At 48.3% G+C, this 15,040-nt stretch overlaps 1 protein-coding gene across 6 annotated transcripts in view; it reads right to left on the bottom strand.

Moving 5' to 3' along the window:
- grip1 (glutamate receptor interacting protein 1) overlaps positions 1-15,040 on the bottom strand; it is a 216,954-nt gene that overhangs the window by 23,906 nt on the left and 178,008 nt on the right. For all 6 annotated transcript variants that reach the window (XM_036519977.1, XM_036519975.1, XM_036519981.1 and 3 more), the window contains exons 7-11: positions 13,782-13,927; positions 10,635-10,782; positions 10,165-10,334; positions 7,837-7,995; positions 5,417-5,566 (exon numbers count right to left, since the gene is read on the bottom strand). In XM_036519977.1, coding sequence (XP_036375870.1) covers positions 5,417-5,566; positions 7,837-7,995; positions 10,165-10,334; positions 10,635-10,782; positions 13,782-13,927 — 773 coding nt within the window. The remainder of the gene's footprint in view (positions 1-5,416; positions 5,567-7,836; positions 7,996-10,164; positions 10,335-10,634; positions 10,783-13,781; positions 13,928-15,040) is intronic.

Here is a 15,040-nt window from a genome sequence, read left to right as displayed (position 1 = left end):
AATTTCCTGAGAGGACGGGGGCCTGGCACCTTGCTCGGGGCCCCCCCCAGTCCATATCTTCATGTGACACCAACCAGGGAACAACTATGAATCTCAGAACGGCATCATGACCTTCTACCACAAAGGCTACATGACCTTTGAGGCCTCCTTAACCATACAGACTTCAATAAGATGCACTCTATGAGCAGAATATCCCCTTGTGATCCTAGATAAACTATTACCAGCAAAGCAACAATGACTGATGCTCATGTAGGATGATTGCATCTACACACAAACCAAAAAGAAAAGAGTGGAAAACCTAATGTGAGCATGTTTTTTTTTCATGTCATAGGCCTTACTGTAACATGGCTACAATGGAGGACACATGAAGAGTGTCCAAATGACAATGATGTTGTTTTCTTGTAGCTAGATCTCACTGTTTGTTACAAGCTGCAATACCCAATGAAACTGTGATGCAGGTGTTCGCAACTTTGTCTCTTAGGATTTAAACCAAAAACCCACATGGTTATAGCAGCTCAAACATAATGGCATATGGCTGCTGTCAATACAGTGGGACACTGAGTTAAAGGAAAACCGCAGGCCTGTCAGTGATCAGCTGTGGGGTCAGACAAGCATGGAGAGGACAGCCTAGGGACATCTGTTCCCCAAGCCGACGGGGAGAGAGAGGTGCGGACGCCTGTATCATCTACATGAGCCGGCTTCCACATGAGCAGGTGCTAGGTGTGACAGAGAGGAGTGCAACTTTAGCGGTGGGGAGAAAACCCCGGCGAGGGATGTGAAAGCACTTGGGCTGCCCTCCAAGTTTTGTGGCGGCCATCTTTAATCCCGCCACTGAACCCATTCAGACAGACCAACGGGAAGTGGTACTTCAGAATTCTGCCTCATTAAATCACTCAGTCTGTTAAGAGTTTCTGACAATGTTACCATGTGCTATTGTTCACAGGAGTGGTGTTCACATAATAGATGAGGGTCTGGCTCTGATCCTGGATCAGTGCACTGAGGCAGAATTTCCCTGATTGAACATTCAAACTAGAGCAAGCGATTTTTGGACCGCTCTCTCCCAATTACCATACAACTCCTTTGTTTAATCCTTCACCACTGCAATCAGCAGACAAATGTTGGCAAAAGACAACTCGTTAATTATGATGCTTTCCCTGGCTACTTTTTTTTCCTTGGTGCACGTCATTACACATTCCATTTGCAGGTATTGAACTGCGGGCCAGCGCAGGAATTAAGAAGCATTCTAATGCTCTGGGAGACAGCGCAGGGCATGCCACCTCCGCCCAGACAGGCCATCCATCACAGCGGAGGAGGAAAATCTTTCAGCGCGGAGAGGGGGGGGGACTGCGGACGCCGCGGCCCCGCGTCGGCTCGCCCGGCTCTGCCGCTATCGATCAGAGGCGCCCCCCGGGGGCCTCGGAGAATCTGTTACACGCTGCGGATCGCTCAGCAATGACTTCGGAGAGCGCTCACCGCACGATTTATGGCCCATCCAATGGAATTCAGCGCTCCAGACACGTTTATCGTTTTAAATGCGCCGACCTTTGCGGGCTGCGTGGAGGGTGAATGGGGTAGGGGGGTGGGAGGTGGGGGTCTGAGTTAGTACGTGAGGAGGGTGCAGTGGAGGCTGGTAGGGGTGTCTGAACAGAGATTCAGTGCAAGATTTGGGATGAGCTCAGACGATTGAGAGCAATTCAGCATGATTCAACATGATGCAGTGGGATTTGACTGACTGAATCAAAAGATCAAGCATAACAAATGTGAGCAATGCGTAAAATTTTGGAGTCCTGAATGATAAAGAGGAAATTCTCAATTAATAGTGTTGTGACAGCGGAAGACCAGCCAAAATTGGCCCTGAAAAAATTTAATAAAAAACAGCTGCCACTGCCTTTGGTTCAAAAGGTGTTTAGCTGCCAGCAAAGTGAGTGAGACACACCGTATGCAAATTCGACTTGATGGATTGACTGTTTAGACTCATTGTTAGATCCCTTCTTCCTGGTCAAGCAGTTTGTCTGATTACATGTTCTGATTATTATTGTCATATCAAAACCATTCCATGCACTATCATCATGAACATTACAATGAGCATTTAAAATACAAGCATTTTAATTTGCTACCACCAACAGAACAGGCATAACGATTACAACAATTGATTTCCTCATCTGGCGTGCTTTTCCTTTATTAATCCAAGGTCACTGAGATGGTTCCACTTTACTGGTGCAGGTTAAATCATGTGTTGCTTCTCTCCCCTTGTCCCTCCTCAGCCATGCACCGCATTCCAAAGAGACACAAGCAGAGGGACACTTTTGGGCTTACCCCTCAGGGCTAATCCGCTCTTATGCTGAGCGAATCACTGTGAGGCCTCAAAGACTGAGCACGCACAGTTAGCACAGCCAAAGGAATGAGTCAGCTGGAGCTGTGCTACAGCGTACACGTGTAGGAGGGGCTTATGAAGCCTTTTCCAATAGCGCCGGGAGAGATACTGCTTGTTTTTATCAAAGCGGGCGAGGAACCTTCGTCCAAAAAAGGGATTAAAGACAAATAAAAAAGTCGATACTTCTGAAGTTTAGAGCGCACCCAGGGTGCGGCAGGGGCCGTCCCTGGTGAAGGCCTGCCAAGGACCTTCCGAGGCAAAGGATGTCCTGTAATGCATTTACATTTAATTGAATTTTTCTCCAGCAGAACATATTAGTGCCTGAGATGGCACCTTATGGAAATAACATCAGAACAGCCGGCATTAGCTAACAATTACATTATGTTAATGGCTGCCGGCAAAGAGGAGGTGTCTCCACCTTGGTCTCGCAACATTAAGCTCTGAAATGTCGCCGCTGCTCTCCGAAGACAAGCAAGCAAGCGAAGCTGTCCTATTAGCATGACCGCCAGCCCCAAAGAGGGGAATACAGGACCCCAGACACCCCCAGCGGAATGCTTAGGTGGAACTGTGGATCACAGTATCCTTATTATGTGAGTGATGGATTTAGAACAAACTGTGTGTTGCAGTAAGAAATGCTTTGCACTTCCTCTTTTCTCAGAGGATAAAATCTTTCCGGAACGAACCGTCGATAAGAACGGAACTGATGAAGCCCACAGGCTAGCCTTATAGTGAGGTGGCATATTCATAACGCGAACTGTGCCGTCCCCAACACCAACAGGAGCTGTTAAACAAGTGATCAGCATACGCATAAACCCGTGTCCCGAGCTGGCCTCGTACAGTGGCGTTTCATAAATCGCGCGGTTATTAAAGTGTCCGCGTCCGCAGCCGCGGCTTCCCTGGCTCGCCTTGCCGTGTCATAACTCTTCCGAGTTTTGCCAGCGGAGCCTGGCTCCCCCCGCAGCCTGCCTGGCCGCCCTGTCCCGGCACACTCATCCTGACAGGTGACATTGCGGCAGCTCCCCTCAGGCCGGCCGCGGGGAGTGTTTAATACTCTCCCTCAGCTTTATTCCTACTTTTGAAGCAGTGACAGTGACGGCCCCTTGCGGGGCGAGCCGCACGCCCCGTCCCTGTCACGGGGCACGTCAATCGGCGGTCCCTGTGAAAAGTGACGACTCAGCCGCTCCGCCTCTCAGGGACGGGGACGGCTGTCAGTGGCACCTCCACGCACCCGGCGCTCGCAATGACAATGAGGTCCGGGGCGCTTTGGCGATGAGTCACGGCTCGTCTATCGCTCCCTGAAGAGGACGGCTGGAGTGGAGCTAGACGTGAAACACCTCCTGTCTCGCGCTGAGGTCATCTCCTAAGGACAGCTGCAGTCTAAAACCTTTTTTCCCCCAGTGCGCTACTCACAAGTAATGAAAAACAGTGGGCCACAAAAGGACACAGCACATTTAAATAATATAATCTCACAACTTTTTTTTTTTTTTTTTAGACTTTCCCAAATAAAAATTCATTTCACATAAATGTACACTACACATAACGGCTGAGCGTGGGAGAGCCTTTTCCCATTACAACACAGGTTGACAGTGGAGGAAAACATTGCAGTATAATCTAGAGGTAGTGGACCAGAGGCAGACTGCTAGTTCCACTTTGGTGTTAAAAGAGAATACATTTTTGCTTGGAGAGGCCCGTGGAAATGAAGCGCAATGGGCATATGGGATAGAGTATTTCCACCTGTAGGATCCTTACATCCATCTGTTACTGGTGCCCCCAGCGTCCAGCGTGTGTGCAGAGGAAGGAGGATGAGGATATGAACAGCAGAAATAAAAGAAGCACCACGCTGATGAAAACAGATGCATTTTAGCACTGCAGATCCGCAGGGGGCAGTACGGAACACTACTGCGACTCCATGAGATCGTCTGGAGGATGTCCCTGTCACAAGGAGGGGGGGGGGGGTTCAGTCGTGTGTGTGTTGGGTGGGGGGGGGGTTGTCGGGGGGGCAAACTTTTGCCTCACCGCTCAGTCACCGGGGGGTGCGAGAAACAGGACGTCACCCCAGGCAGAGTCGCCACCTGTCGCCTCCACGACGATACTCCCAAGCATCCAGGCGAGCTTTCCGCAAAGGGAAACAAACTTGCAAACTTGCCGGAAAGTCCTCCCTCCCCCCACCACCCTCTTGTGTGGCGCTGGTGCTGATTAGATTTCCCCTCCACGGCTCGGCACTGGCGTCCGAGGCCAGAGGCAGCGGGAGGCTGACGGCCGTTTCACAGCCTCACAGAGGAGCGTTTGTTTATGGTCCTGCCTGCCAGCCCGGCGCAGATAAGGAGCCCACGCCGCAGATATGACACTGGGAGCCAATTATCTCCAGCCTGGCCGAGCTCAGGGGTGGCAAAATACAGGAGCTTTCCTGGTCCACTGAACAGTATGAAATATCATTCAGGATCTAATTACAGGGCAGTGAGAGGTGTAATTTTCCTTCTACTTGCTGTGGTGGGGAGCACGGTGGAAGAATATTAATGCCTTCCAGATAGGGCTCTTTTTGGCATGGCACACACAGTGCCGCTATACTCAGTACCAGGTCGAGGGCAAAGGCAATGGGGAAGGGACAGAGACACTGGCACAGTATTCGCAGGTAGCAAACTCCAGGCCAAATGTGAGACAGGCGTAACCAAGCCTTTCACAGAATGCGACACGATGTCATTCCCACAATTCCAATCATGCCACTCAGAATGCAAAGCCTCAAAGCTAAAAGGAGCGTTACTGGCACTCACGATGTTGCTTGTTCTTTCTCCAAGCCCATTACTGACTCTTTATTCTAATTTACTGACTCCTTTCACTAACACAATGAGGTGTCAGTGAGTGACATGCTAATTGCTTTGAGTGCAGTCGCAGAGTGCAGCCAGATGATGTATAGCAGTTTAAAGAAATCACAATTGTTTTTACAGTTCCAGAACCCACAAGCTCCTGTCTAAGCCCCTCCCACTGCACCCTATTGGTCGCTCTGAGGTGCCACAGCAGTATATAAAGAGGAGGCAGACGTACGTGAGCTCTTGAAGTCCTTCTTCTTCAACTTCCTCCTCATCATGGTGCCGCGGGGGCTGGTGGGGTACATGTTTCGGGGCAAGGTGCCCATGTTGAGGGAGCTCAGGCTATAGGCGCTCATGGAGGTAGGAGAGAAGGACGAGCCCAAGGCTAGAGGGGAGAGAGAGAGACAACCCAGAGAGGAGGGAGTGAGGAGCGGCGCAGGACACCCGGGACACCCACTCCATCACTCCTAAAGCACAGCACCAACCCGTCCCAGACCCTCCCCAAATCTACAGATCAATGAACTAAACCCCTAATCAATACACCTGTCCTATACACCACGGCCTCTAAATATGCTGCTTAATAAATGGTGCCCGTAGCAGCAGAACCATTCCCCCCCCTCTGGAGGACCACGCTTCCCTACCTCTGAAATGGAGAAAGCCTCCCTGCCCCTTTTTATAGGCTACTCCGTATTTTTCAACATCCCTATGAGAAATGCTGTCACCTCAGTTTCCCATATTCAGAGCCTGGAAGATTTATACCACCTGGCCCATTACACAGCAGTGCTGTGACATGCTGGCTCGGGGAACAGGTCTCAAACACAGACTGCTCGCTTCGGTAAACACCCAGCAATATGCAGCAGATGAGTAATATGTCAAATATGAGCTAAGGAAGTCATCCCGGATAAAAGCGTAAAAAAGGGTGAACTGCTCTGTCACTTTAAAGCTTTGCTCATTTTACTACAAGGGCTTTTCTATCCCCTTCGAAATCCCTCCGCTTTGGCCTCTGCCCCTGATGCCCGGAACCCAGTCAGCTCCGTCGTGCTGCATGGCGCAAGACCGATCCCCTGGTGATAAATATTAAAGCTAATCTTTTACTGGCATAATATTCCCTGGCCCCAAATTAGTCTGATTTGACCGCTGGCAGTGCAGAGTCTGGGGACTGGATTAAAGAGGTCTCCGAGATGCTCGGGAAGGGCATCTTGCTCTTGGCAAGTGAACTGTACAAACAGCCCTCCTGCTTTTAAATATTAGTCTGACAAGGTCTCCTTATCCAAATCTTATACCTCTAATTATTGAATTCAACACTTAACCTTGCCTCCTCTAACAGTTAAACAGGCTCTTCCCATTTAAGATAATTATAAAGTCATTGATTACAGACTCCTGTATGGCTGCACTGATGATACATGGTTACTACCCAGTGCAATAACTTAATCAATAAAAAAACTTTGTATGGCTTTTTAAATCAAACATTCCCAAATGTATTTATTGTCTGCAGCAGTGCCCCCCCCCCCCCCCGGGCTACACTGTTAAACCCTAAGGCCCACTTACAGCACCAGGTTTAAAAATGAAAACTGGAGAGAATTCTTCAAAGGTCAGAGAAACACAGACACAGCCACTGATGTTTAACAGTGAATGGCAGATACAGTGGTTAGCAGCATGGAGAATGGTGCGATGTAGTGCCTCGCTACTGTGAGGAAAAAAGCTCTAAGACGTGTCTCTGCGACTTTGCGTTGCCCTTGAAAGGCAGTGGGCTCCAGCATAGGAAATCAATGAATTCAGAGGTTAGGATTTACAGAGCCGCTATATAAACATGTTGGATGCAGAGCACGTTTAAAAAAAAAAAATTGGAGTGCCATATATCCGTAAAAGCTTCCACATGCAGGTGAGACTCCAGCAAAGAGCCGCCTCAAATATGACTCACTAATTAATAAAGAGAAAAAAAAGGAGAAAGTAATCAGTGGCGCTAATCTGAGCTGTTTCGTGCCATGGATGCTGGCAATTATGGGTTGCTGAGGCCGCACTGTTAAATACAACTAACAACATGCCACCATATGGCCTCTTCAACTTTGCCTTCACCTCCCGGCTAATCAAAAGGATCTGGGCTCCATTCTAATCAGGGACATGAGATTACACTTAGTGTGTCCAGAATACAGAGTATGGACTGAGACATAGGGTTTGGCTCATGCGCAGGGCATTGGCTCTGATACATCACGGCAGCAACCCTGACTTGTCTTTGTTGGTTCTGAATCAAAAATCAAGTGGACAGTGGCTAACACGTCCAACTACGTCCATGGCACAGAGGTGACAATTACTTCTCTCTTAGACTGTATGCTGCAGCTAAGCAGGGTGTGCTAATTCTCTGCCTTCAGCTGCAGCTTCAACTTTGCTTACAAACGTAAGAGACTGCAGTAAACCTTCACTGAATTTCAGGGACAGTGATGGAGCCAGAGAGGACTTTAGTTCCGCTCTAGTTTTTTTCTTTTTTCTTTTTAGCAGAGCAGGAAGACATAAAAGAACTCAAATAAAAATAAAAAACCATAACGAATCTGAAGGAAAAAAAAAATGAAACGGATGGCAAGCAAAAGGAAGGAGGAGGTGGCGGAGGAGGAGGAGGAGGAGGAGGAGGAGGAGGAGGAAGAAGGCAAGGAACATTACGAAGGTTGTTTGGAGAGGATTTCTGGTGTTTGGAGGCCTGGGTCCTGGAATGGTCGGGGTGGTAGGTGTTATAATGCTGGTAGGGAAGGAAGCTGCTGTTGGTGCTGCTGTTGCCGCAGGTTTCCCAGGGGAGTGGCCTGTTGCTTCGCTGCACCTTGACTGAGCACACGAAAGGGGGCGGGGGGGGCGACGGGGACAGCGCACACAGGGGGACGGAAAGCAAAAACAAAAAAACCACGCAGACAAACAGGCAAACAAAAAGAAGCAGCAGAATAACAGGGAGAGGTAAGTAGATGATCGAGAAAAGGGAGGTACTGTACACATCCAAGTCAGAGTGTTCAGCTGGGAGGAGTCAATCTTCTGTGGGCGGAGGAAATGAACCTGCTTGCTTGATGACAACCAATCAAATCTCAGAAGCTCAGATGTGTACCTTCTCTATACATGGGAACAACTGAAATGTGCATGCAAGGAACTGATTCTGACAGCAGAATTAAACTGCAACCCCCTACTCGACAGGACTACAATGCAAGAAATATGACCTCAACTTCCAGCTAGCATTGCTCTTTGGGATTCACATACAAATGTCAAGAATTTTACTGCTAAACTGGCAACAATGTGCAAGACACAAACAAATAACGCTATCCAAACAGTTTTAATTTGTTCTTGAACATACAATAATGATAATTTTTCGAAAATTAATATTTGCCTTTTTTTGAAAAAGCTTTATGGGAACAAAAATACATACACAAAATGCTTAATTTCCTATCACAAAGTTAAGAATGCATGCTGTACTTAAAGAGGGGGGAGGTCTCAGTCTGGACTTCTGGCCAGCGGTTTAACAGCAGGATGCCATCCTTTTAGTGAAGAGTTACAAAAACCTCTGGCTAAAGGATGTAAAATGGTTAAGAGAGATCTTGGTTCTGAGGTGTCTGACTGTCTCCTGCTCAACTGTCAGGGAGGAAGGATCCTTCTGTTTTATTCACAGCACAGACAGGACACAGCCTGTGTAGCTCTCCCCTGCACTTCCAATAATTTCAGGCTATTTCAGCGTGACTTCGTTTCTCTCAGACTAATAGGCTGGACAGACTTTGCGGAGACGGGGCAGGTCTGATTTGTGGTCGGCGCAGCTTCCGCGGGGTTAAAGAAGGTGTGTTTGTGCACAGGTGGGAGGAGGAATCCATCACACAGATAGCATCTCCTGCAGACGAGCAGAAGGCTATGGAAAGAGCCGAAGTAATCAAGCCTTTACAGATGAGAGCCATTCCCTCCCTGACACCGCTGGCCTTTCCTCCATTTTGTTTAAGCTCTATTACGAGCAGTTCTGGCTTCCCTGCTGTCTGTGGCAGACCTGGGTGGCACGTTCATGGTATCTCTCGATACTGGACTAAGCGTTGTTAATTTAGCTAAATCTTCATGAGGACTCGGGTTGTGCGTCTATGTGTGTGTGTGTGTGTGTGTACACCTCACTGCCTGTGTACGTTTCTCTATTTGTGTGTGTGTGCGTGCGTGCGTGTGTGTGTGACTGTGTGTGTCTCTGCTTGTATATGTGTGTGTGTATGTGTATGTACAGTATGTGTGTATGTGTGGACCGTGTTGGGAATGAGCTTGCAGCAGCTGGATGAGCTAATGGTGATAGCCATGTCCTTGGCAGTAATGGTCTTTTGAAGGGAATGATGGTGCTTTCTCAGGCCCCACCCCCAACCACCTCACACTCCCCCTGCCCTGTCTGTTTCCCTGCTCAGCCTGCTGATAACAGCAGGAGTTTCTGATGGTACAAATCAAGGAAATTAAAAGCGAGCACAAGATTTTTGGATGACCTAGAGCAGGTAGTACGTTTTCCTTGATAGCATCGATCCTGATATGGTCTTGGCTGCCTTGCTGCTGTGGCTGTTCGCTCCCTATCACAGCAACACAACAGGATAAGTCACAGCTATGGCTGTGTCACGCACAGATACCTTGCTGTTTGATAAGAAATGACAGAAACGAAATGCACCAGATGCCACAGGAATATACACTCTCTTAGAAAAGAATTATCACCATCATAAGGATCGGAGAAATGCCTTTGCACTCACTCATACTATCTCTCAGTCTGAGACTTAACATCTCTGAAGAAGCTTTCTAAGACAGTGGCTTTGTGACAAATCCAAGAAAATGCCACGGAAATGTAATCCCCTCTCGAAAATGTCTACTGGCCTCTACATCTCTGAGTAAAAGCTGTAAGACAGTTTTCCAGGCGTGTGGACTGGTTACTTTTCTGCTGTAGGACCCTGATCTTTGTCACATGCTGCATGACCTTTGACCTCTCCGGTTCCCCCGGCGTGGGCGTACCGTGCTCGGGGCCCTTGAGGGCCAGTCTGGTCTGGTGGTGGGGCAGAATCTCCATTTTGACGTGCTCACAGGCACTGGCCAGCAGCTGGGTGGCCTCAGCCAGGGTGCAGAACTCCATGCTGGTGCCGTCCACTGACAGGATGTGGTCCCCCGCGTGCAGCGCTCCGCACCTGCAGGGACCGTGACATCACCCGTCACACCTGTGACACCCCAAAGACTAAACTCTTCGGAAATGCAAATTCCACCAGGCAATTCTAGCAATTTTCAACACATCTTCAACTCAGAATTCAGCATTTTCTTACTACTCAAAACAATGGCACTCCCATCTAGTGGCATATTACTGGATTTCTACGATAGCTTACAAAGCATTACACATTTTAAACCTTTTAAACTGCAAACTTTCTCAAGACAGGACCTTTGTCACATGAGTAGTGTGGAAGAGGAGAGCTGGCTTGGCTCTAGTCACGCACCTGTCCGCGATGCTGGCGGGCTTCACCTTGTCGATGATGATGACTTGCTTGTTGCAGTACATAGAGGTAGATAACGCCACTCCCAGACTGGAGCCCAGGGACTTGGCCACTTCGACCAGCAGCGGCCCCGAGGCCGTGGCTATCGAATCTGCCACAGAGAGAAATAAACACGCCGCCGAGTGACACCTCTCTCCCGTGCGGTCGGGAACGCCCGCGCCGCCGTTCCACCTGCTCCCCCCGTTACTGTCCGCGGCGGCTGAACCCGGCCCGCCTCCCCCCCGCGGAATTAATGAAAGCAATTCCTCCACTCGGCTGCACGAGGCATTAAACGGGCTGATTACATCATACATCTCGCGGACGGAGCCATAAACGAAAAACAGGAAATGTGGCAACTGTCCCATTCGGCTCCCCCGAGGGCCGGTAACATCACGCGCCCACTGCAAAGGTGGCGGTAATCACCCGCTCCACTCTACGAGGAGTAAAGCAGCAGGTCTTTGTGGGGACTGGCCATTAATGGCAGTTATTACTGTGGGCAATTCCCCAATGCCATCTCTCGCGCTGCATATGCAGTGGGGCTTAGACAGGCCAAGTTATTGGTTAAGGGATTTTTCGTCACCTCTGTCACCATCATATTTAACAGCAATGAGAGTCAGTGAGAAAAAAAACCACAGGCAAGCAAAAAATGGTTTGCAATGTGCTAAACACTGAACACTATATATAGAACATCTGCAAATGAGATGGTGAAACTAGATCTTATGATCATACTTCACAGCATCACTCACAGTGAGACTTAAAAACAGTAATATAAAGTTTTAACTGAAACATTTATAAAGTGAATAGATGAATACTGCAAGCCAGGAACTACAGTGCAATTCAAAATGGGAAAAAAATGATCACAGAACAACAGCTCAAATGTGTGACGCTATGACACGCTTTCAAGGACTGGCTGATTTGAACCAATTATTGTCTTGCCTTGGAGAGCAATAGGTTTTGATCATATCAGTCAATCACTGACAGTACATGGTAGCCTCCCTCTTCTACCACTATCGCGGTATCACTATCCCCCCTGTGGGAGGATATCCCAGCATGCTTTGCTCGCGGTACAGTATGGATCTGACCGTACCGCAAGCAAATGAACAAATACAGAGGGATGAACAATGAAGGCGGCCTGATCCGTCCCTGCATGACCCTTTCTCAGGCCGCTTGCCAGAGGATCACATGGTGCACGGAGGGGAACCAATCAAATCCTTTTCCTCTTTCCACGGGGTGGCGGGCTGAGCCTTTTAGGGTCAGAGGAAAAGTCAGAGAACCATGGAAATACAGGATTGAAAACACACCCCAGACACTTCACTCACTCACAGGCCCCATTACTCAGACTGTAACAAGAAGAAGGGCCAGGGCAATAGCAATATACTGTAATGTTTTTGACAAATCTCTCTCCGCTCAGGTTTACAAGCACGCTTTTCTGAAAGCGCTGATATACAACCTTCTGGGAAATGAATAGAAGGAAAAAAGATGAAAGCATTACATTCCTCAATTGCATATATTCCTGTATGAGTGGGCAGCGCAGGTCAACAACACAGGGCATTCTGTGTGTTCCAAGAACTTATTTACAGCGCAAGGACATCTTTTCAAATTGCCATGTGTACAGCCGATTATGCTTTCAGACACTTACAGACAGTATATCAGACTGTAAAATCCAACATGTCTAGTACACACATACTATCTACATAATGACAGTGTGCACTACCTGCAGTGTTATTCTCTGAATAAACCTGAGTGGGCATGGTAAGCATTGCAGCATCACGGGCAAACAAGAAGAGAACAGTTTCTCCTAATTTTCTAAAATGGCGAAAAAGCATAGCAGACATATAATCCCCCAGCCCCCCAACTCCCAACCCCCACCATGCTCCCACCACGATATTTTCCTTCCCTGAGGTGAGAGACTCTGAGGCAACCGTTCTCGTTCCAGCAGAGAGTGTGTGGTGTGTGAGAAAGACAGCTGTTGGGCGACGCTTGGCTGAATAACTCCCGAATGCGGTGCGGGGACGCATCTGCTCGCCTCCCACTGTGTCACCTCTGAGGCGGCACTGCGGCGATTTCACACTCCCTCCTGATGGCTGATGGGAGCTCAGGCGGGGATCTCACGCTCGGTGACCTGCTCGGTGAGGGGAGCTGCAGGGACCAGGTCTAGCAAACGCGTGCAGTGCAGCGGGACGCACTCGCAACGTTCACGCAACGTTGTGTCAATGCTGACAGCACATTCCGTTGCCTGGTGGAGAGTGGGGGGAAGCTGACCGTTCTGGGGAATGAGTTTTCTGTTCCCGCTCTTGCAGAGTGGGCGTTTGGCGAGACCCCAATTACAGCAGGTCACTGAGTGATACGAGTGGATATACAGAAGGAAGGCACTTGGTGTATGGGTGCATTTACATCCAGAGTACACCCATTAACCGTAAAGGATCTGTCTGTTTCCTGTGGGTCCAGACAGCAGAATGACAAACAGCCTAAATGTTTTGCTGGGTGGAGCTTACATATGCAAATGAGACTTGAGGCTTGACTGATGATGAGCCTGAATTTTGCTAATGTGGAAAAATTCTAAACATTCAAGTGCTCCAAAACATATCCTTCCTGGGTACTAATGTGTTGACTGACATACCAGACAAAAGCAACTCATTCCTTATTTTCTGTTTCTACAGTGGACATCCCTTTATATATGCCAGCTGATACCATACTGTTATCAAGTTATCTAGCACAGCATGATATTTTTTCAGTATGAAAGAAGAACAGCACAACACTACTCATGTATGATTCCTGTGGTTTCTTTCCATCATACCATAGCAAGTTATTGTGACATGTGATATAGCTTGCTCCAGGACACCGTGGTGGAGGAATAGGTTCTTTACTTTATTGGTCATGCATGAACAATGCCTCTTCTGCTCCTGGACATTGATCCAGGATCAGCTGACTCAGGATCTCAGTTCTAACCCTTATCCTGATCATTCTGAGTTAAAGGTGATCAAGAATAAGTAAGACAGACCACCTGCAGTTTTTTTTGAGCAGGCAGAGAGTTGAAAAGTGGAGGTGTCTTTGTAAGTGAGTGGAGTCCTGGTGTTTCAGTCAGAGGGTGGGGCCAAAGCAATGACCTACCCATGACGGACACGTCGTACTCGATGAGCAGCGTGGCTTCCTGGCCACACTGCTTCAGGATGCTCATGGCCTCTGCGTGGGAGGTGCCGTGCAGGCGGATACCGTCGATACTCAGCAGCCGGTCCCCCGACTTTATGGTGCCTTCCCTGGGGGAGGGGACAGAGAGACACTGCTGATTGGTGCCTTCACTGGGGGCGGGGACAGACAAATAGGCATTATGGGTGGGTGTGCTTTTTTGCATACTGGTGTACCCTAAGTGGGAGGAGTCTGAACTACATCAAACATATGACTGGTAGGCAGGCGCACATGCAGAAGACCAGCACACAAAGCAAACCCACATGGTGAGAACCATCGCTGAATTAATACTCCCTCCATTATGAACAGAGAGCTAGACAAAAGAGTGACATGAGTGAAAGTTCAGGAAGAACCATTTCAAGGGCATCACAGGTTTGAACTGTGAATTGTGTAAAGTTAATGTGTCTGGTTGGAATATCTTGTAAGTGGCAACTTTTTGTTTGGCACATCCAATTAATTTTTTTTAGAAAGATAAAATTACTGCAGGCAAAAATTAATTCCTAGAAGGTCACCAGTATTAAGGAATCTGTGCAAGCTCCACACTCAATCACTTAACACCAAATCATTGATTTAACTATTTTGCAAATGATGAACCTGACAGCTGTAGATTGCTGATTGCAAAGATGTACACTTGTACGTGCCTCATGAGGGCACAGAAAGAGACAAGACGGGCAAAACGCTGTCTGTCTTTACAAAACACTCCTCTGAATCCTTCAAGCACAGAAAGACATTATTAAACTGCTGCGCGTTCTGGAAGATTCTAATGCAGGCATTCCACTCACGCTACTGGAGGACTTGACTGTCAGACGCTGCCTGTCCCATCAGAGCACTTAAGCACTTTATTTCATTCATTACTGTCTTAATGGCGCTGATTTCGCTGCTCTTCCATGTGTAGAGAACATTAGTGCCATACAGAGAACTGGAAAACCTGCTGGAGCATGAAGAGGATGCTGCACTCTATTGCGCTGGTGTCAACAGCACTTGTCCTTAAATTGGCTGAAGCTGAGTGCAACCTTGAAACAGAGAATTTTGTGAAAAACTTGAGAGATATCTCCACTTAGGGCTTGGACAGCTGCTGAGAAGCGGGGGGAAAGAGGCATTCTTCACTGAGCGCACGCCATTCAAATCACCGAAGAGGAGGAACGGAGAATATTCCCTCACAGGGAAATGAAATCACCATAAAG

The sequence above is a fragment of the Megalops cyprinoides genome, chromosome 25 (assembly GCF_013368585.1).
Source record: "Megalops cyprinoides isolate fMegCyp1 chromosome 25, fMegCyp1.pri, whole genome shotgun sequence".
Taxonomy (NCBI): Eukaryota; Metazoa; Chordata; class Actinopteri; order Elopiformes; family Megalopidae; genus Megalops; species Megalops cyprinoides.
The sequence above is the reverse complement of the archived record's forward strand: the minus strand, read 5'-3'. Positions and strand labels throughout refer to the sequence as shown.